The sequence below is a fragment of the Gobius niger genome (assembly GCF_951799975.1).
Source record: "Gobius niger genome assembly, chromosome: 3".
NCBI classification, from domain to species: Eukaryota; Metazoa; Chordata; class Actinopteri; order Gobiiformes; family Gobiidae; genus Gobius; species Gobius niger.
In genome coordinates, this window is record NC_136854.1 from 10,587,383 (window position 1) to 10,609,352 (window position 21,970).

The 21,970-nt window shown below is 43.4% G+C and overlaps 1 protein-coding gene across 3 annotated transcripts in view; it reads right to left on the reverse strand.

Moving 5' to 3' along the window:
• Positions 1-2,865: 2,865 nt before the first annotated feature.
• radil (Ras association and DIL domains) overlaps positions 2,866-21,970 on the reverse strand; it is a 58,488-nt gene continuing 39,383 nt past the window's right edge. For 2 of the 3 annotated variants that reach the window (XM_079552613.1, XM_079552611.1), the window contains 7 exons: positions 12,984-13,156; positions 11,899-12,049; positions 10,341-10,564; positions 9,575-9,881; positions 6,696-6,817; positions 4,293-4,432; positions 2,866-3,288 (listed from right to left, as the gene is read on the reverse strand). In XM_079552613.1, the coding sequence (XP_079408739.1) occupies positions 3,189-3,288; positions 4,293-4,432; positions 6,696-6,817; positions 9,575-9,881; positions 10,341-10,564; positions 11,899-12,049; positions 12,984-13,156 (1,217 nt within the window). In that variant the 3' untranslated portion in view covers positions 2,866-3,188. The remainder of the gene's footprint in view (positions 3,289-4,292; positions 4,433-6,695; positions 6,818-9,574; positions 9,882-10,340; positions 10,565-11,898; positions 12,050-12,983; positions 13,157-21,970) is intronic. The other variant, XM_079552612.1, reaches the window with a different exon arrangement.

Below are 21,970 nucleotides of genomic sequence, written 5' to 3' on the forward strand. Positions count from 1 at the left end.
ATGTTACGCAGTGTGCCTTTAAGTTGCCCTCTAGTGGCTGGAATGAGCAATCTGGTTATTTCCTTGAAAATTCATAACTCCACTCAGGAATGGGTTAGAGACTTACTGTTTTTTTTTGACATACTCAGGCGTTTATGCTCTACAAGTCACTGGTGAAGTTGCAGTGCACTGAACAGTCTCCCCTGCCGTGAGGTCGTAGGTTCAACTCCTTCGTGTGTGATTGTCTTGTGGGTTGCCGCATTCTTGTGATCATGACTTAACAATAATTATCAAACCAAAACGATAAACAGTGGTTTGATTGTATCTTACAGGCAGTTTTTCGATGAGGATATTCTAACATGTCTGACCCCTTATCCCCCGCCTGAACCGAGCACATTTTCTCCAGCTTTACCCAAATCTAAAAGCTAACGATAACGAGGGAGAAGTTTAGATGAGTTCTGTAGGTCTTAGCTTTCAAATGAGATGTTAGCCTGGCCTATAGGCTGCAAGCTTCGGTCGAGAAGCTTTTAGATTTCGGTAAAGCCGAAGTGGAGAAAATCGGTTAAGGCGGGGGTTAAAGACAACTCAACTCTGCATAATACAGGACCTTTATCCCAAGGCCGTGGGAACCCAGGGTGCTGAGGGCGCTGCAGCACCCCCTGGTGGATAATTTGCAAACTGCAGGCAATATGAATTAATAGGAAATATGCACGGAAAAAGCATTTTTTGGGGTCAATTTTGTCCCTCAGCACCCCCTAGCTATAATATCTTCCCACGGCTCTGCTCTATACTTCATATAACTGGATATTTTTGTACATCCTTCAAATCCACAATCCTCCTCGGAGAGTTCCAAGAGTCAAAATATTACAATTTCAAACATTCAAGAAGTCATTGTTTCAAAAAGAACCACTTCCGACGGTCAAAATGTAAACAATAACGTTTCAAAATACAAAAGCTGAATCCATCGTTTGGTCGAAAGTCCATGTGGTGCTGAGACCGAACAGTTCCTCATTTTGGTATGGTCAGTTTGGGTCAGTTTGGGTCAGTTTGGGTCAGTTTGGGTCAGTTTGGGTCAGCTCGTCCCTCCCATGACCCCGTGTTCATAGTGCTTTTGGAAACGGTAAAAACATGTATCTAAAACATTCCACTATGTTACAGCCGGGCGTCTCGGTTATTGTACATCCATTTACAAAGAGGCTCGTTCCAGGTGACTCGACAGTTTCCCAGTTTAACCCCTTAACTCCCACCTGAACCGGGCACATTTTCTCCAGCTTTACCCCAATCCAAAAGCTTCTGGGGAAAAAAGGTGTGAAAATAGCAACAAAACTGAGACGAAAACAAGGATGAAAATGTGAAAAAAGTGAGGAAAAAATGGATGAAAAAAAGTGACAAAAAATGTACAAAAAAATGACAGAAATGGATAAAAATTGGACGAAAAAGTGAGAAAAATTGGACGAAAAATTCAGAAAAAATGGACCCAAAAAAATTATAATCGAAAAATGTGACGAAAAAGTGACAAAAAAAAATGAGATGACTGCCCAACAAAAAAAGTGATGAAAAACAAATGAGGTGTTACACTGGCCTACAGGATTTGGGTAAAGCTGAACTGGAGAAAATGCTCTTAAATACGCTGTACCACGTGTCATCCTCGGAGGCGAGACGCTGCAGGTCAACAGGAACAAAAGAGGACATCGAGAGATCATAAAACGTGAAACCTTTGCTGTGGGACATAAACATGTGTTGGAAACGTTCTGTCAGTTTATGTCAACTTAAGGCATTTCATGTTTAGAAGTGGACAAAAGCATTTTCATTTTCACAAAACAAACCTGTCTTTGTTCAGTGTGGATTTCATGTTTCGTGAAAAAACACTGTGAACATTCAAATTTCACCGGGCATTGTGAGGGTTCAAAAGGCAATAAATCAGGGGATTAGAAAAGTATTAAGTCTGTAGAAGCAACTAAAGTGGAGATGTTGTTGCAAGAGTGGAAAGAAAACGTTGCCCTAAAGCAGGGGTTAGGCAAGTTTTCTTTACGGAGGGCCAATTTTTTTCATTGTAAAAAGACCGAGGGCCGAAGCCGCCCATTTTAGGCCAAAGTAAAGCACAACACTGGAAAAAAACACCATCTTAAATGAGATAAATGACTTAAAATTGCTTGAATAAAGGTTCTTTATGTTGAATTTGAGTCTGTTTGGACTAATGTAAGATAAAGATACAAATGATGATGCCAATGGAACGAGCATAAAACCCACTTTGAAATCAGAGAAATTAACTTTTACTTTTAAAAAGATTTGTTTTTCACTTGAAATTATACAATATAATCTGAATTAAGAGAATAATGACTTGTTCCATTGGTGATAAGATGTTTTATCTGATCTAAGACCAGACCAAATCTACTCAAACTTTAGATTGAATCTCTTAATTCAAGTAGGTTTCTGTCATTTCTTCCTTAAAATGATTATTATTATTCCAGTGCACTTTCTACAAATACCAGAGTTGTACATGATGTGACCTAATTGGGTGTATTAACAGTATTTCTCCCATTTAACCCTAAAAATGTTAAAGTACTTCTGATTTGTGTCATAATGTTTCTCAAAATCATCTTCAGGGCCAGAGGTTCTGTGCTGGAGGGCCGGATTTGGCCCCCGGGCCTGACGTTGCCTACCCCTGCCCTAAAGTTTTGTAACGTCCGGCGTTAATGGAGCAAACTGGCCCTAAATCTCAACATTGACCAGTGCATTAAAGTTAGGGCTGGGGCAATGTATCAATGCAATGCCAAGTATCGATACTTCATCAACGTGTTGTATGGTCAGTGTTGGGGAGAATACTTTGTGATTGTATTTAGTTACTGACTATTTAGTTACTGACTAAACCAGCAGACCGGATCTCCCCAGCCCTATAAAAAAGGGTCTTTCCACCTGCTGTGTCTCGCCTTAACTTGTGTACATTCGTAGAGTGACGAAAGCTTTATTGTCCCATTCCTGCTGCGTTTGACCCGTCCATCAAAGACAAAGGACACCTCTCAGTCCCAGTGCCTGCTGTACATGTTTTTGGTTGATGAGGGGGTAAACTGGAGCACTCAAAGCAAACTCCACATGGAAAAGAATCAAACCCCTGGACCTTCTCGCTGTGAGGGGAGAGAGCTAAGGGCTCCGGCAGGTCAGGAGTGTTTGGAGGTTAACGCTGCCCCCTTGTGGTAGTGCAGGTGCTGTCAGCAGGAGGACGCGCTGATCTTGTCCGACACCTCGGGGTCCGACTTGGCCACGAGGAAGCGCAGCCGGCCACCGCCCAGACGGATCAGGTCCACCGCACTGTGTACGAGAGAGAGGGCGGGACTTAGACTCAGCACTGTGAAGAGGACACAGTAATGTAGGCAGACACAGGGGGGTGTGGCCATCACTATAATCTATCGTACGACCGTCTGCAGGAATGTGTGGTTTAAGCCAGTGGTTCTAATAACTCTAAACATGTTCAATTACTCTCTGATTTTAAATCATATTTCCTCATCTTGAGGGCCTCTGGTTCTGTGCTGGTATTGATTCGATTCTCTTCACAAGGGCCCGATTCAATTCACGATTAATTATTCAATTTGATTTATTTTTGATTCAGTTAACAATATGACGCAGGACCAAATTGAATTAGTTATGAAAGACATTCTCAAATTTACATTAAAAATGTAACCCCCCCTTTTGTTGCATGTGCGTAATGACGCACTGGCACAGCCAATCAGGCTGGACTTAGAAAGTAAACAAAATGGCTGCCACCGCAGACGTCAGACTGAAGCTGTCCATGGCAAGACTTTTGGAAATAATCCACTAAATGTTTGTTTCCAGAGGGCCAGAGAGGCGAGCACACACAAATGAAGAGTGGAACGCGACAAACGCGGTGCAAAAAAGAAAGTCTCTGTCTCGTTTACTTCCAAAGTTATTGTCAATTGAAATAAACAGTTCCTGCCGCTGCGTCAAACACAACTTTAGAATTGATTGAAGGTTTTTTTTAATAGATATTGGGCTATTCAAAGGAAAATCGATTAAAATAGATTAATTGATTAATTAAACCCAGCCCGAGTGGGCACAGTGGACACAGTGGGCTGTATGGGCACAGTGAGCAGTGTGGGCACAGTGGGCAGTGTGGGCACAGTGGGCTGTATGGGCACAGTGGGCAGTGTGGGCACAGTGAGCAGTGTGGGCACAGTGAGCAGTGTGGGCACAGTGGGCAGTGTGGGCACAGTGGGCTGTATGGGCACAGTGGGCAGTGTGGGCACAGTGAGCAGTGTGGGCACAGTGAGCAGTGTGGGCACAGTGGACAGTGGTACCTCTGGTAGTCGGCCCCAATAAGGCTGGTCCCGTTCACAGCCAGGATCCTGTCCCCGATCCTCAGCCGCCCGTCTGAGGCCGCCGGCCCGTCTGGGATCAGGGTGCGGATGTAGATGCCCGGAGCATTCAGGGGAGTGTGCTGCGGATGACAGCTCTCATCAGCCAACAGGGTAAACATGTACACTACAGTAGATTCAACCACTTCAGACACGGCTTAGTCCAAGTTTAGGTTTAGACTTAGATACAGTGCCTCTCGAAAGTATTCATACACCTTGAACTTTTGCACATTTTGTCATCTTTACAACCCTAAACATAAAGATTTTATTTTGATTTTTTTTACTGAACGTTCACACACAAGTAACCGACAACTGTGAAGTGAAAGCTAAATGATACATGATTCTGTTATTTTTAAAAAATAGAAAACTGAAAAGTGGGGCTTGTATAAGTATTCATACAGCATGAATGAATACTTTGTGGAACCCCCTTTGCAATAACAGCACAAGTCTTTTGGGTCTGACTCTACAAGATTTGCACATGTAGAGGCTGACATTTTAGCCCATTCCTCTTTACAAAACAACTCAAGCTCTGTCACATTAGAAGGAGAGCGTTTGTGAACAGCAGTTTTCAGATTATTCCACAGATTTTCGATAGGATTTAGGTCAGGACTTTGATTGGGCCATTAAAACACATTAATATGTTTTTATTGAACCATTCCATTGTAGATTTAGCTTTGTGCTTCGGGTCATTGTCCTGCTGGAAGGTGAATCTCCGCCCCAGCCTCAGTTCTCTTGCTGACTCCAGCAGGTTTTCCTCCAAAATGTCCCCAAATTTTGTTCCATCCATCTTCACAACTATTCTTACAGTCTCCCCAGTCCCCGCTGAAGAAAAGCAGCCCCACAGCATGATGCTCCCCCCGTATATTTGACACTGGGGATGGTGCACTCAGGACGATGAGCAGTGTCAGATTTGCTCCATACATAACGTTTTGCATCTGGGCCAATATGTTCAATTTTTGTCTCATCTGACCAAAGCTCCTTCTTCCACATGGAGCTGTGTCCTCCATATGACTTCTAGCAAACTTCAAACGGGATTTCTTATGGCCTCCTTTCAATAATGGCTTTCTTCTTCCACTCGTCCATGAAGGCCAGATTTGTGTAGATACGACTTATGCGGCAGGACTTCACAGCTCCTCCAGAGTTATCTTGGGGCACTTGGTTGTATTTCTTACCAGTGCTCTCTTTGTTCCGTTTGTTAGTTTAGATGAACGACCACGTCTTGGTAAGTTCTCAGTGGTACTTTACTCTTTCCATTTCTGAATGATGGATTGAACAGTTGCTCCGGGAGATGTTTAAATCTTGGGAAATCTTTGTATAACTTAACGCTGCTTTAAACTTCTCCACAGCTTTATCCCTGACCTCTCTGGTGCTCCTTGACCTTCATGATGTTATTTAGTGACCAATACACTCCGACCATAGCTCTGAGGGCCTAAAAGAACAACTGAAATTAAACTGAGAGTAGATTACACACAGGTGACCTCTATTTAATGGTTAGGCCAAGGTGTGAACATTCTGGAGTCATTAGGAATGTTATAAAGGCAATTTAATGCACTCAGAAAATGCTGTATGAATACTTATGCACGCCCCACTTTTCACTTTTCTATTTTTTGAAAAATAACAGAATCATGTATCATTTTGCTTTCACTTCACAGTTGTCTGTTACTTGTGTGTGGACGTTCAGTAAAAAAATCAAAATAAAATCTTTATGTTTAGGGTTGTAAACATGACAAAATGTGCAAATGTTCAAGGTGTATGAATACTTTCGAGAGGTAAGTCCTGATTCATAAACATTAAAAGACGGGTCTTCAGCTGTTACATATTTGTCAAAGGTGTGTGCTTTGAAATGTATTTAAAGGTATGAGAAGTAAAATGGACTTCCATTATAAGCATTACCTGTACAAAGAAAACTCACTTTGTATCCTTTATATATTAAAAAAAAAGGATGTTGCATTTTTCCACAAACTGGCATTTTATTTTTGGTATCTATGATGAGGGCAGAGACCTCAAAACAAAAACAAAATAATATTCTTCATGTTTAATGCGTTTAAATAGGATGTCAAATGGCTTAAAGTGCATCTGACATATCAAACATTTTTTGCTAAAACACAATTATATTTAATATTTTGCAACAAATTTGACCCAATTTTCTTTAATTTGACAATTTCGACAAGTTTATAGTTTCACTTCCTTATTGGACACTGACAGGAAGTGGCATAGATGGAGGCAAACATTTTTTAAACTGTTATGTCAAACTGTAAGGAAACTGTTTTCTTCCTCAGGTCATATTTTCACTCCTATATATAACAGTATATAACTAATAAAAAAGTTTTTGGGGGTTCCACTCACCAGCCCGTCGATGAGTCCCATGCCCAGGCCGTACGGTCCCTTGTCCAGCTCCACTACAAACACCACACACAGGTCGTCAGGGAGTGGGGACGCCCCGCACGAGGACACGGGGAAGGGGAAGTCTGCAGAGGACACACCACAGCACACGGGGACACTGCAGTACTCAGGAGCGACTACAGGGGGCGGCCTCGCTACACCACAACACACTGAGGAGGAGGAGGAGGAGGGAGCACTACAGGGCAATGGATACATGCACACACACATGCTGAAGGGGGGCAGGTATGGATTTGGACAGATTTTTAACCTCTTACCTTACCCAAATCTAAAAGCTTCTCGACTGGAGCTTATCTGGAGCTGCATCATTTGAAACCTTCAAAACAGATTTTGACTTTTTGTCGTGTTTTCGTAATTTTATTTTGTCGTGTTTTTGTTGTGCTATTGTTGCTTTTCCGGCTCGTTTTTGTTGCTCTTTTGATGCTTTTTTGCCGCTTTACTTTTTTAAAGAAGCTTTTAGATTTGGGTTATGCCGCACTGTAGAAAAAATGCTCGGTTCAGGAGGGGGTTTGCATGTTAAAGGTGCTATATAAATAAAGATCTTCTTCTTAAGATCTTCTTCATTATGCAAATCTTAATGCGGAAAAAACTTTGATATTTGTGTGTGTTGGACCTTGTAGAGGTCAAACAGCTGTATGAGTGGTCAGCGTGGCTCCTTTACTTTCCATCACCGTGGCCTCTACGACGCTCCAGGATCAATTGTTCTGTAGGTTTTCTGGTGAGAGGGTCCGTCAGCAGTGAAAACCTTCCAAACAATTGATGCTAGAGCGTCCTGGAGACCACTATGATGAAAGTAAAGGCACTCATACAGCCGCTGGGTCACTACGCCCAAATATACACTTTTTTTTTTTTTTTACATAAAAAGTTGCATAATGCACCTTTAAGGCGAGACACTGTTGGTGAATAAGGAGTCAATATTATGACATTATGGCTGTATATTTCTGGCATAAATATAATAATATATATATATATATATATATAATAATAAATAATACTGATATTTTACATTAGGCAATGTTTTGTATTATTATTTTATTTCTCAACTGGAATGGCTTGGGGACCAACAATCACCCTCGACGGGACGGGGCCTTGTCAGTTGTCGGCCCTAAACTGTGGAACGCTCTGCCTCTCCATGTCCGTGTGTCCATGTGTGGCCCTCTGTGTCCTTTTAATTTCATTTATTTTTTATCCTTGCCTTTTATTGTTTATGGCAGGTTTTTATTTATTTAATTTTACTGCCCTCCTGGAACCGCCACCTTAACGTGGTGGAGGGGTTTGAGCACCCGAATGATCCTGGGAGCTCTGTAGTCAGAGGCTTCGTGCCTCTGGTAGGGTCTCCCAGGGCAAACAGGTCCTAAGCGACAGGTCAGACAAAGAGCGGGTCAGAAGCCCCTTATGAGAGACCAACAGGCCCGGTTAGAACCATGAGGCCATCCTCCCGTGGACCCACCACCTGCGAGGAAGTTTTGAGTCTGTGGGAGCTACTAAAGTAGAGATGTTGTTGCAAGACTGGAAGGAAAACTGGATTTGTAACGTCTGCATTTGTCCAGCTGTGGCTATCTCCCAGAACAAAGAAATGACCATATTTGGATAACCGCACCATCTTGGTGGCCTTTTGTGGATGTCAAACATGTCAGAATTTGTGAATGAATAAGCGTGGGAAAGACCAGGGAGCACCGCCATGTTGGAGGGATTTCCTGGGGAGGTACAGCGCGAGAGTCGACAAAAGTCATAAAATAATCATAAGTTTGGTCTGGAGAAAAGTGTCCTAAAATCTCCACATTGACCACTGCTGTTTTCACCTGCCGTGTCTCGCCTTCATTCAAACACTGAAAAAGTATATGGCATTTTTGAGTTTTAAATTCCACTGGTTCAACATTGAATGTATATATTTTAAAAATGTGTCAATTTCCCATTTCTAGAAATGGAAAAACTCACTGGTTAAATATTCAATGTTGATACATTCCTCTTTATTTTAATTAGTCAAACATTTGAAAATTAGTATAAAATTCAGTGACATTTTAGATTCAAAATCTGTTAAAAATCCATCCACACAGTTGGGATAGTTTTTCACATCAAAAGAGGAAGGACATGAAGGACATATTATTATTATTGCAGGCCTGTCACGATAACATTTGAAAGTTAATATATCGAGGCATGAAAATATGCCGATATTATAAATAATATTGCAGTTATGTGTCACTGAAACTGGGACCCTAAAAGTCACAGTTTCCCCGTTTACAGTGAAAATGTTGAAATACAAACACATGAAATCATAAATTTTTCGGCCAAAAGTATTTGGCTCAGTCATTTCCTGAGCGATAAGTTTACTGTGGTAGTTATGGTGACAGGCCTAGTTTACAGTCTCCTAATGACAGTGCACCACCTGTTTTTTAATGTTTTTAAGTATTTTTCATTGGCCTCTGTTCAAAAGTCCCACTGAGAATCAGAATCTCTTTTTCCGGGGAGTCCCCGCTCCAGAAGGGAATCTATTGTACATGTTTTAAGTGTTAGAAGAAACCCTATACACATGTAGGGAGAACTCCCCACATTAAGCACAGGACGCTCCTGCTGTGAGCTCTAACCGCTGTGCCATTGACCAAATGTACTTATAAACAAGGGAATCCACATGAACCCCTTCACGTTAATGAATGGGTTAATATGATGTAATGGTGCACTGCCTTTGGGACACAGTGGTGCTTTAACAAACACTTAAACAACAGACTCCAGATCAAACTGCACTGTGGACCAGTTGTGGAGCTGTAATGTAACATGACGATCTCTTCAGTGCAGAGTGACCCTCCTGTGCCCCACACTGAGCTTACCTTCCAGCCCATTGGGCATGAGGCCATTGGCCTTCTTGCCATCGCTCCTGGGGGGGCAGCCGTTGGGCTGCAGGCTGTGACCCTTGGTTGGCCCCGGGGCCCCTCCCTCAGGGTACAGGGGCGTGTGTGGGGGGGTCAGGAGGCAGGACAGCTCTGGGTTGATGGATTTGGGGTGGTGCATGGTGCCGTTCCTCCTGAGGCTGTGTGTGTGGTTGGACACTCTCCTCTCCTCTGAAGGCTCCGCACTCCCATCCTCACCCTGACCTCCAGGCTGAGGGCCGCTTGGGGCCGGTGGCGGAAGCTCCCTCTGCACACACAGCCACACATTAGCGAGTGTAGTAGTGAATACATGTGTGTACATCGGAGGGTGCAGTAACTCAGGGGATTATGGTCTAGTCAGCCGTCCACACTAATAAGACGCCTCAGGACTAATCAGATTAGCTCATGTAGCCATGTCTCGCTCTGGCTGAGCGCGGCTGCTTCTGCGTGCGTGTCTATGTGCGCGTCTATGTGCGCGTCTATGTGCGCGTCTATGTGCGCGTCTATGTGCGCGTCTATGTGCGCGTCTATGTGCGCGTCTATGTGCGTCTATGTGCGCGTCTATGTGCGCGTCTATGTGCGTCTATGTGCGCGTCTATGTGCGCGTCTATGTGCGCGTGTGTTGTTGCCGTTCATTTATGGGATTAAGGGAACTCCACACATACTGCAGCTGCTCTGAGAGGAGGCTCTGACCATTCCCCATGAGGAGGACTCTCTGATGTCTGACCTGTATGTCGGGCGGCCAGTCGCTGGTGCTGGTCCCGTTGCTCTGCGTGTGCACGCCACCGTGCGCGGGGTGTGTTTTGGTTCGAAGGCCCCACAGGTAATGGCGGATGTACAGGAGCTGTCTGTAGATACTGTCCTCCACACAGTCGCTGTCCAGGTCCACCCTGAAGCCCGCACTGGGCAGCACAATGGGGGGGTGGTTCTCAAAGCTCTCCAGGAGGTCCACTGGAACACAGCACGGATCTGGGCTTAACATTGCACCAACATTCGGCTGGAAACTGAACTGTAGTATGTGAACCTTAAACTTTGAAAGGATGTTCTCACAACCCCCACACGCTCACACATACTATAATTCAACTTGGCCGCTGGAAAATAAGAAAATTAATTTACTTTTAGTAATATGTTCAAATCATCAGCAGATGGCAGTATAGAGCGAAACTTCAGTTTTGAACTATTTGCTGAGCATGTGTCGGCCATATGCTCCTGAAGTGTTACCTTTTTAGTTTCGCTTTCCATAGACAGTATTTAAAACAGGAACAGAGCGGCTCGTCTTATTCCTAGGCAACATTAGGCGAGTACTTTTTTGGAAATAAACCTTGTGAAGTCCGGATTGTGACCAAGATTGGATCTTATGAATTTGTCTGCACCTTGACAAAGTCACGCACATTTCATGTGTTTTTGGAGGATGTCATTCTGCTGGTGTGGAGTGTCTGCAGCCGTCAGTTTAGTGGTTAGTGATAATGACACGCGCTGCGGAGCTTAGAAACAAATAAATCTGTGCTAAAACTTGCACCGTCACTGAATGAATGATGCATATCGTCAGAGTTTAGCACCGCGGTGAATCGTGGCATGGAGCATTGTTACACCCTACTAGCAGCCGTCAATTTACCTCTCGAAGCAGGTTTACAGAAATTGTAGGCCTTGGGACTGAAACAAGGCTATAATGTTACAAAATTCCTAATATCATGACTAAAACAAAACTTTTTAAAGTCTCATGTGCTCTCGTTTTTGGCTGCTTTTGTCAGATGTAAGACCTCAGTGATTTTTAAATGAAGTCTAGGCGATAAATTCAATCTGGAAGACTAATTTCAGCCTCTCCTACCTCCAGCCAATGATCGCGTCTGTGAGAGTCACACCTTTCCCCTCAGCCTATCAGCGCAGAGCCACTACCAATCATCGCCCAATCATCGCCCGCAGTCCTGTGTTTATGTCTCCAGCGTTTATGGCTTGTCCTCTTCCCAGCTGTGCTGTGACCCACCTCCACCCCTTCACCGCCTCTTCTATCCATGCCTTCACTCCGCTACATCCTAACGCTAACCAATAGGGATGTCTAACGCTAACCTATATATAGTCCATTAGTTCTAACTTGAATCCATATATCGATGTCTACTGCCAGGGTCTGATCACCCAAAATATATATGTCAATAATCAAATCGCTGATTTTGTCTCTGTTTGAATCTATCCAGTTTGAAATGCGACATGGATATTGCGTCACATTATACTTGGTGATATACAGTGAACTCACTGTACCTCGTGGGTGTTGAGTGTCTCTGCTGTACCTGTCCTATAGATGTAGGCCTCGTCCTCGGTGCTGGGCTGCCACAGTGGGACCGGGCCCAGCTCGGCCGTCAGCTGGTACTGGCTCAGGATGCGCTGCAGCTGGACCGGCTTCAGACTCGGGTGCTCGCTGGACAGAGCCCGCCAACTCATCTGTGCGTGGTACACCGGAGCACAAGCATATGTTTCTGCTAAAATATGTGACTCTACTGCTTTTATATGTAACCATGCAGACAGTTTGATCAGCAGTGGAAACTTGCCACAGGCCCGAGAAAAACATGACATGAAATTGATCCTGGAGCGTCCTAGAGGAAAGTAAAGGCGCCATGCTGACCACTCATGCAGCTGCAGGGTCACTGTCAGGTTACAGAGGCATTAATATCAACTTTTCATCTGCTTAAAAAGTTGCATAATGCACCTTTAAGTTAATACCGGTGTCGGACAAAAGCTTGGTACTGATTTTAGACTTTAAAGGGGGGGGGGGTATTATGCAAAAGCGACTTTTTCAAGCTTTACATCATGTTATGTCATTCCCTCATTAAAAACATGCCTGAAGTGTTGCCTTGGCACATTCACGTATTTTTGAGTAATCTGTAAAAACTCTGATGGCGGCCATTTTAGGGATAGGTTTGCCTGAGTCCTCCTAGGAACGCCCCCACCTCCTGGAGACGCCTCCGAGCTTTCGTCACCAGCCGAGTAACCAACCACTGCTCCTCAGCAGAACCCCCTCCCCACTGTTGTCACAGACAGAGTGTGGAGGGGGCATGTCGGAAAGGGTCAGAGGTTCTTAAAGAGACAGAGGCCTATTTCAAGACATTCACTACAGCCATTTTGAGAGAGCCATTTTATACAAGGCAGTTATTCTAATTTACTGCATTTACAGACCAACAGAAGGTTTGGTCATCATTGTAGTGTGCTATAGACTGGTGCTATGTGATTGAAAAAAGCATCATACCCCCTCTTTAAGTTTTGGTAACATTTTGGAAATGCTTGTTTGCTTATTCATGGAAGCACTCACACTCATTCCCCATGAAGTGGGCTTTGCTGCACTTCACTTTGTATCCAAAGTGAATCAGTTGGCCCGTACCTGTGTCAGCTGCTGGGGCGCGGTGGCCAGGATGGACACGGCGCTGTTGAGTTTGGTGAAGAACTTGTCTGCCAGGTGGCCCAGTTTGGAGCGGCTGGCCCACTCCATGAGCATCCGCAGACACGCCTGGATCTGCAGCACCTTGGACCGCTGGAACCAGCCGCGCGACGGGCCTAACGGAGGGGGGAGGGGCATAAGAGATCATTAATACCTCGACTTATATCAAGGCAATGCACAATAGTGTGTACAATATGTACTATGTACAATAGTGGCCCCTCCAAGGCAAAGAGTCAGAGTAGCCTATTAAGTAAGGACTTTCCTGATTGAATAAAGGTGGAATAAGTGAATAAAAATGTAAATTAATTCCTGCCTGATAGCGAGCGGTTATTTTGATCAGGATAGGAAAGTATTGCATACTATACCAATTTTATAAAAGTCAATTCCCGCCTTGCAGTATATTGTGTTTGGAAGTGTGTACTCCAGTGTGTACTGTGTTATGAGCTATTTTCAGTGATTCTACTCGTATGGAAACATGATACCAACTTAATCACTGAGAGTTAGCCGTGTCATGTTGAAATAAATAAATATATATTCAAACAGTATTTAGTTGAAAACGTGCAGCTGTTGGATAGTTACACGTTAAAAACTACACATGATGTAAATACTTATCCAGAAGAAACTAAATGCTAACCTTAATCTGATGCTAACAAATGGTAAAAAACAAACACCATCATGTGAATTATTTATTAGCAATTATTTTCATGTTTTCTCCTGTTTTTAAAATCTTATTTCAATTTAGGTTAAAATGTGGACAGGAACTACGCCACGTTCATGTGGTCCTATGGAACATGAGAGGACGTTTTGCCCAGTTGGAAAAAGCACATGAACGGCTTCCCGACTTCCGCCCCGACATCTGAAATCAGCTGTTTGTTCAGTCATCGTTTAATGTGAGCTTTTCAGTTAAACTCTGTGTTGTTCTTGAGTTTAGTGTGAGCTGTCGTCCTTCGGAGTAACATTTTGCGAGAGAAATGCGAGTTTATCTTTTGAGATGCTAACGGCAAATTCAAATGGTTAGCTTAGTAAAGCGCTAATCAGTGATAAGAGACCGATACGACATCAAAATCCCCACTTTCCCACATAAAAAGGACTTGAACACAAACCGACTGGGGACAATGATTTAACATCTCAGGAAAACAAGCTCCTCAGATCACGTGAATGTAACATTAGTCTTTACCCACACTGGCCAAAAGGAAAAATGTTCCCATTCCTGTGAAGAGTTAGCCGTGTCTTGCTGAAATTAAAAAGTATAGCCTACTGTACAAACACTATAATCACTTTAACTAACACACAAACTTCACACAGAGTGTAAATAGACTTCTGTGTTTATGAATGTACTTAGATGTTTAAACCTTGAAGCTAAAGGCTAACGTTAATCTGATGCTAGCAAAAAGTAAACGAATTCCATGATCTGAACACATTTTGAAAAGTCGGCTTGATATTGTTCATTTACATTTTTTACTTTTTTTAATCTTATTATTAATTTATTGATGAAAATGTGGACAGGAAATGGTCGCTCCCCAACACTGGCCAACAGGAAATTAGCCAAAAACATTCCGTGCAAAGAGGGCTAGCTTTGCTCTCTGAAAGCCGTAAAACCTGCTCATCAACTTTGTTAGGACAATGGTTATAAAGGAGTTTGGACAACAACCAGTTAATAAGCTTTTTTGATTTGATAAATAAAATAAAAATTATAATAAAAATTAAAAACGGGTACAGGGCCTTTAACTACACCAAGCATAAGTCAAAAGTAAATAAAATACACCCCAATGCATCCATATCCTTTGTTATAAAGATCACCAACTGTTTTCAGCACATTTTAGAAATAAGTGACATATCCTACAGACCTCTACACATGCACACACACACAATCTTGTACTTGTATCTTAGTGAGGACACTCATAGACATAATGTATTACCCAGACCCTAACCCCTAGCCCTAAGCCCCAAACCCTAACCTTAATCCTAACCATAATCTTAACCCAATTGTAACCCTAACCCTAAAACCACATCTTGACCCTCAAACAGTCCTTCAAATAAGTGAGGACCACCCAAAATGTCCTTACTTTTCAAACTGGTCCTCACAATGTCGTAAGTACAAGAACACGCACACACACACACACACACAGCCCACGTAGCACAATCCAAAATCCATAGCTCTGCTGGTGTAATCAAACAGATGAAACCAGACGCTCATATCCATTTGTCTGTACGCTACGGCAGGTCACATCCATTTTTAATGAAGTTGATATTGAACTTTCACAAACAATCGTAACAGCCCGCGGTGAAGAGGCCTGTGCGGAATACTAATGAAGAGATGGAGCGGCGGGGCGATGGGGGAAAGGTTAGCGAACAGGTCTTTCGTTTCAAGTTTCTAGACAAAACTATCGTAGAAACAATGTATGCTTTTCATGGGGCAATGAAATTTCACACGTTTGACAGACTTTATATCAAGCAGAGTAAGAACAATCCTTCTGGCTGAAATGAAGTTGTGACCAGAGGCGGCGGTCGATTTGCCGCACTGTTACATGACGGCAGCCTGTGATCTGTGGTGCACTGATGTAGCTCTGTCTGTTGTGCATAAATCAGGATATCAGACAACTTTGCTGATTTATGATTTCAGTACAATGTTTAAGATAAGTGAATAAATCAATTTAGACATATCATTTTGAAACTTTTGCTCGAGATGAAAAAATGTACTGCCAGTTATGGTTTCATGTTTTGATGTATTAGTAGTAGTTGTTTGGATATGTAGTTTTGTTTTTGAATAAGCTATTTATAAGCGGGAAAAATCTCAGTCTTGCAATCTGAAAAGTTTGGAGTCTCTAGGAGCTGCTAATGTTGAGATGTGGTTTCAAGAGTGTAAAGAAAACCTCATTTTCAAAATACGGAATTAAGTTTTGTAACGTCATCTCATATCTTTAACCACACTGCCAGAAAGAAAATAACCATGTTTGGATTACAGCATCGCCTTTCATGCTACACATGGATACCAAACTGTCAATATGTGTAAATGAATATACGTGTGAAGGACAAGGGAGCGCTGCTGTTGAAGTTATTTAGTTGAGAATGTCATAAAGTAAGCATCGCAAAGATGTTAAAAGGACTAGATGGAGTTTAAAAATGTTAAATGATGTATTTTCCTCCCCCTACATGTTCCAGCCATGTCCAAATGTGTAGAATGAGCTCAGACCTGTTCACCACAACTGCCTCTAAAATCCTGCACTGTCACTCAAAAAGGGGTTAATTCGGGTCTGAAGTGCTGTCCTGCACAAGCTTAATATAGAAGGTGCAGTTACGCGTATGACCTGAGGTGGCAGTAGTGAGTATAAAAATGACAACTTGAATCTAGTCCCTTTAAGGGAGAAAACTAGCTTAAAGTATCAAGATTGACCATGGTGTGATGTAAACACCTGCCGTGTCTGGCCTTAACTCTTTATAGGGAACTCATTGAAATAATTATAAATAAATCATTTCAAATTAAGAGTGTTCCTGGGGGGCATAACACAAGTTTAGTTGTGATTTAACATTTAAAAAAATCTATACCATGCAAAAAATCAATGTGAGGAAGTTACCGTATTTGGTTCCTTGCCCTTGGTAAAACGGTGTATAAATAAAATATACAAAAGGTACTTGCAGGTCTCAGGGTGTGAGCTGGTATTCAGGAGTTGTGTTTTGTAATATTGATGTTTGAATGATCTCTCCTGTCATAGGCAAGAGTTTTTGTAATGTGATTGTGCTGTACGTGCAGTGGGAGGGGTCAGTCATCTCCAATATTGTTTGCCTAAAATTTTTACCAAAAACAATCTTTAGCAACATAAAAACACAGTCCTCGGGTTTATTGGTTTTTTTGTCAGGAAAATACTGTAAGTATGAATAATCGGTGAAACGGGCCTGTCCAAATATGGACAAAACCAATGACCTTTAGGTTTAAGTGAACAGGGATACGCCCTGTTCATCATATATGGTGCCTGCCTTTTTCATGCTGTAGTTTCACTCATTTCACTACGTCCTCACTTAGCACTTTTTTAGAATTCTTTACCTTACTGATGTGCAGCAGGGAGGCCATATGTAAAGTGTGCAGAAATTACCAAAAATACTCACGTGCCCTATAAAGGGTTAAAGGTGCAGTATGCAAGTTTTTATGCAAAACAAACAAACAGTAGTGACCCAGTGTTGTATGACTGGTCAGCATGACGCCATTGTTTTTCCACATAAAAAGTTGCATAAACCACCTTTAAACATAATTTTAAAAATGCACCTTTAAACACAATTAAAGATTAGATTTTTCATTATACACGGACTTATGAAATGTCTATAGACAAAATGCCAGCAGAGGGTGCCCACTGCCCAGTACAGAGTGAAACCACTTGAAACAAGCTAAAAACAAGGCTTCAAACCTGCTAAAGTGGCTGAGTTGCACAATTTGAGCAATGAAATGATCAGAACAAATCAGGTGTCAGCCGGGGAAGGGCAGTGAATTTAGGAGCAGAAGATGGACTGTAGCGGCCAAAATGCCCTGTGCAGTGTCCGCTGTGGCTGTAGTGTTTTAAGGCGTCTCGGACGCGCGTCTTCCAACAAAGTCCATGAAAAATACTGTGTTCCAAAAGAGGTTTTATTGGCATTACCTTTAGCCATCCACAAATACACAGCTGCATAGACAATAAACTCATAGACACGTTCGAAAAACTGTATACCTCTACACTGCAACACCTGCGTGCCCTTCCCTTCCCCCTTATATAGGGCAGGTAATCAATCACATATGATACACACAGCGCCACACAGTGGCAAGAGGCTAAAGGACAGATAAAAGCATATATGGCTCCAACACACCGGCCCCTTAATTGTTTGAGCCTGGAGCGATAACAATTAAATACAAATTTAATATGGAGCCATAACAAAGCTTGACATTCTGTACGTTTTACATTTCTTGGGAACACATTTTCAAACAAACCAATTATCCACATTCCAAAAATCTTGTCAGTTCTCAACATATTTCATAACTAGCATTAGCGTTCCATCCTTGTTACTTTAGAATAAATACATACATTTCCACCTTTTTCTTTTGAAGGCTTTGTAACTCTTTAGTTGAAACAGTTTGTGGGCTTGCCAACCAAGCAGCAACAAAGCAAAAAACATCCATGCAACAGTACATTTTACAGAGTTCCTTGACTCTCCAAGAGTTTGTGGGGACAGTGCAACAACCGTGATGTTGTTCACTGCAAGATGATGGAAGTCATTTGTGGGCAGTGCATCCTTGGATGGGCCACTAACTAGCCCACGTGGCAGCCATTTTGGAACTGGCCCGTCTCTGTCCTCCTCCACAGTGACAGAGATGGCAGTCTTCTCCGGCTCCTCGTCCTTAGAGCCTACAAAAACCACCTCAGCAAGAGGCTGGTCAACACGTAACCTGCTTTCACTGTCCAATTTGACTAAATCAGATTCCACCAGGACCACATTAGGAACCTGAACCTCCGGTTGGTGTTCAGGAGCAGCAGGTAGAGAACTGTGCAAGGATTCATTACAAGTGTGCTTTTCAGTGGGGTTACCGGCCCCTGTATCAGTACAAGGAATCACCACTGGGACGTAGATCTCTGGTCCTTCCCAATCAATTTCTTCAAATTTACCGCCGGCCCCAGTATCAGCACAAAGAATCACCACTGGGACGTAGATCTCAGGTCCCTCCCAGTCCATTTCTTCAAATTTGTCACCGGCCCCTGTTTCACCAGAAACACATTCTGCCAAGGCTTGAGTGTCATTTGGTTTAGGCTGGGGCTTCTCTTGAGCCATAGGCCTACTGGATTTAGCAGATTTATGTTTCTTTGAAGCATTTAAAACAGCAAGTTTTGCAGTAACCTCAGCTACTCTAGTTTCAAGCTCCAGTTCTTTTAATCTTCTTTGAATAGCACGTTGTTTTGCTTCAAGCTCATATTGCTGTTCCATAAATGAAGCTTTAACCATTAGCGCAGCATGCTCAGCTTTTGCCTTCACAAGCATAGCTGCCATCGAAGCTTTCATTTTCTTCAAACTGTCACGAGTGTCTTTATGTGACCTTTCACTTTTTATTTTGTCATTTTTATATTGAAGTGGGTTGTGCGCAGTTTTTACAGTGTTCTTTTTTACAGTGCACACCAAGTCCCGTTCCCAAAAGTCAGTTTTCTGTTCGTGCGCCATCATGGTCAAGTCATGCGCTTTTAAACGACCAAACTCGAAAAGTTATTGCGCGTACCAGTGTAGGCTTCAAACGCAAGGCTGGCGTCTCGCTCCCTCGTGCTGCTTGCAGCCACTCTGCTGAGACAGTGGAGCTCCCGCGTCGACTCCCGTGCCTCGCCACCGCAATAGATAGAGAGGACGCCGTCCGTGTTCGATACCGTCCCCTTCCTTCCTCCTCCCGCCAACAGTCCGCCGGCTCGCCGTAGACCTCGCGACGATCTCCGCTACGGTAGTTGGTGGGTCCTTTACTCCAGGTAACCGTGCCGTGCCAATCACAGCAGGCGCCACCACGTAACGCCCGGTGCCTGAGGAAGTTTTTCGACAAATGTAGCGGCCAAAATGCCCTGTGCAGTGTCCGCTGTGGCTGTAGTGTTTTAAGGCGTCTCGGACGCGCGTCTTCCAACAAAGTCCATGAAAAATACTGTGTTCCAAAAGAGGTTTTATTGGCATTACCTTTAGCCATCCACAAATACACAGCTGCATAGACAATAAACTCATAGACACGTTCGAAAAACTGTATACCTCTACACTGCAACACCTGCGTGCCCTTCCCTTCCCCCTTATATAGGGCAGGTAATCAATCACATATGATACACACAGCGCCACACAGTGGCAGGAGGCTAAAGGACAGATAAAAGCATATATGGCTCCAACATGGACTAACAATAACATGAGTGCAAATGAAACAAAACACAACTCTGGCTTAATCTCCACAAAGTCAGTTTAGTAGAATATCGAACTCCAGAGAGCATTTCCCCAGAGTGTTAGGTTCACGTCAGGTCAAGCGTGTCAATCAGCTGAGCCTTCGGGGTGTTGTGTGTGGAGTTTGCTGATAGTGCATCCATAACGGTTCACATTGTTACCATATGTCAGGGCTCCCCCCTTAGTAAGAGGCTTATGTCTGGCCATAACCTAATCTATGTGTGCGGCCCCTCAAACAGCGCCCGGGCACCTGACCCTCTGACCCACGTTTCATAATACATCGCTCACTAACACAGGCCTGGGGAACACCACCGCTAACGGGAGACGTGATCGGCTCAGAGCGGCTGACATGTGTGACCTCATGCATGGGGCGTTTAGGAGCTGATGCAGACACTGGACCACCATCGTCCAAACAAGAGAACAAAACCAGAGACGTAGCCCGTTTTCAGAGATGCTCATTAAAATGGACACATCATGTATAACTGTGGCTTAAAAAACCTGCTTTGGGGCACCTCAGCAGTGATATTTCATATACAATAACTTTATTCATTTCTTTTCATGGAAATGGAGACTGGAATATAAAACATAAAATAAACACAATATGCAAGCCTCCATTTTTACCCAAGCGGCATGCTAACAGATTAATGGCGCCATGATACACAGTTTGAATGCCGTACAGTTCCACTGACGGTTTATGGTCTCTATCTGTAAGGACACATTTCGATTCTACCTATAACACAATCCAAGAATTACAGATTGGCAGAGTCTTTTAAACATGAGCTGCTTTTCCATGCAGTTTTGAATATAACTATAATATTTTAGATTTTTGCTTATTCTGACAGTTTCTGAGTCAGGGGTTACCCGATAATGCCCCAGCCCCTGTATGCTCGGATTGGACCCTGCTCAAAGTACATTCTTCAAGCGCATGTGGGACTGTGGAAAACCACTGTGGGTCCACTTTGAGATTTGCTCATTGCAACCGTTCAAACTGTGATTTTGATTCGACTGCGATGAACTGCGCAGCCTTAAAACCTATCCGACCACCGCGTGCCCTTGTGTGGGGGATAGCTCTTAATTGTAACGTTCACTTCAACCTCTCTGCGCTCCAAGTGCGATGCGCGGCTAGTGAGTGTGCGCTCGGCTAGCTGAGCATGTGTTAGGGAGGATGCTACGTCAGCGCTAACCTGCGAACCCTCACTGTGCTGTTACCATGGCCACCCCGAGGGCAAGATTATCAATATGCAGCCCAGAGGAGAGCCAGACACACACACACACGTACACACAGACACACTCCGGAGTGGGACAGGGGGGTGCGGAGGGGGGCTGAGCGGGTCTGACCGGGGAGCAGGGATTTCTCCTTCTCCCTCTGCCCGAGCATGTGATCTGCGCTGTCTCCTTTTGCTAATGAAGACATATGGTCCCCGTAACTACAGTGTGTCCATTAGTGTGTGTGTGTGTGTGTGTACGTGCTTGTGTGCGCGCGGTATGGAGACGTCTGGTTTAGTCAGCTATCTTGGCGAAAGGTCACAAATTATGCTTTATAGGGATTTTTTTAAACACCTTTTTGCAATGGTACAAGATTTCGGAAAACAACATTTAGCTTGTCGTTTTGTAGTGAAGGCAATTTGAGAGCTAAAATTATCACGATGATGTAGTGAAGGTGTATTGAAAACCTGACTTTGACTTTCATTCTCACCGTGACATAGCCAGCTGTGACTTTTTGCAATCGCAGTAAACTTTCCGGTCAACAACATGTGCAGCCTTCTGCCATCGAAAAAAACAAGCCAAGATCAAAAGTATTGTGTCTAAAACTAATTTAGAGAGACTAATCTATGAGCTTGTCTCTATCAGGTTAGACTGCTGTAACTGCTGCTCACTGGCCCGTCTAGACGAGCTGTCATGGAATAGGACCATATTAGTCCAGTGCTCAGGTCTCTGCACTGAACAGCGAACAGACTCCAAAAAAGAACCTCAGGGAGAGGTCTCCTGTGGACCTCAGAGTCAGGACTAAACAC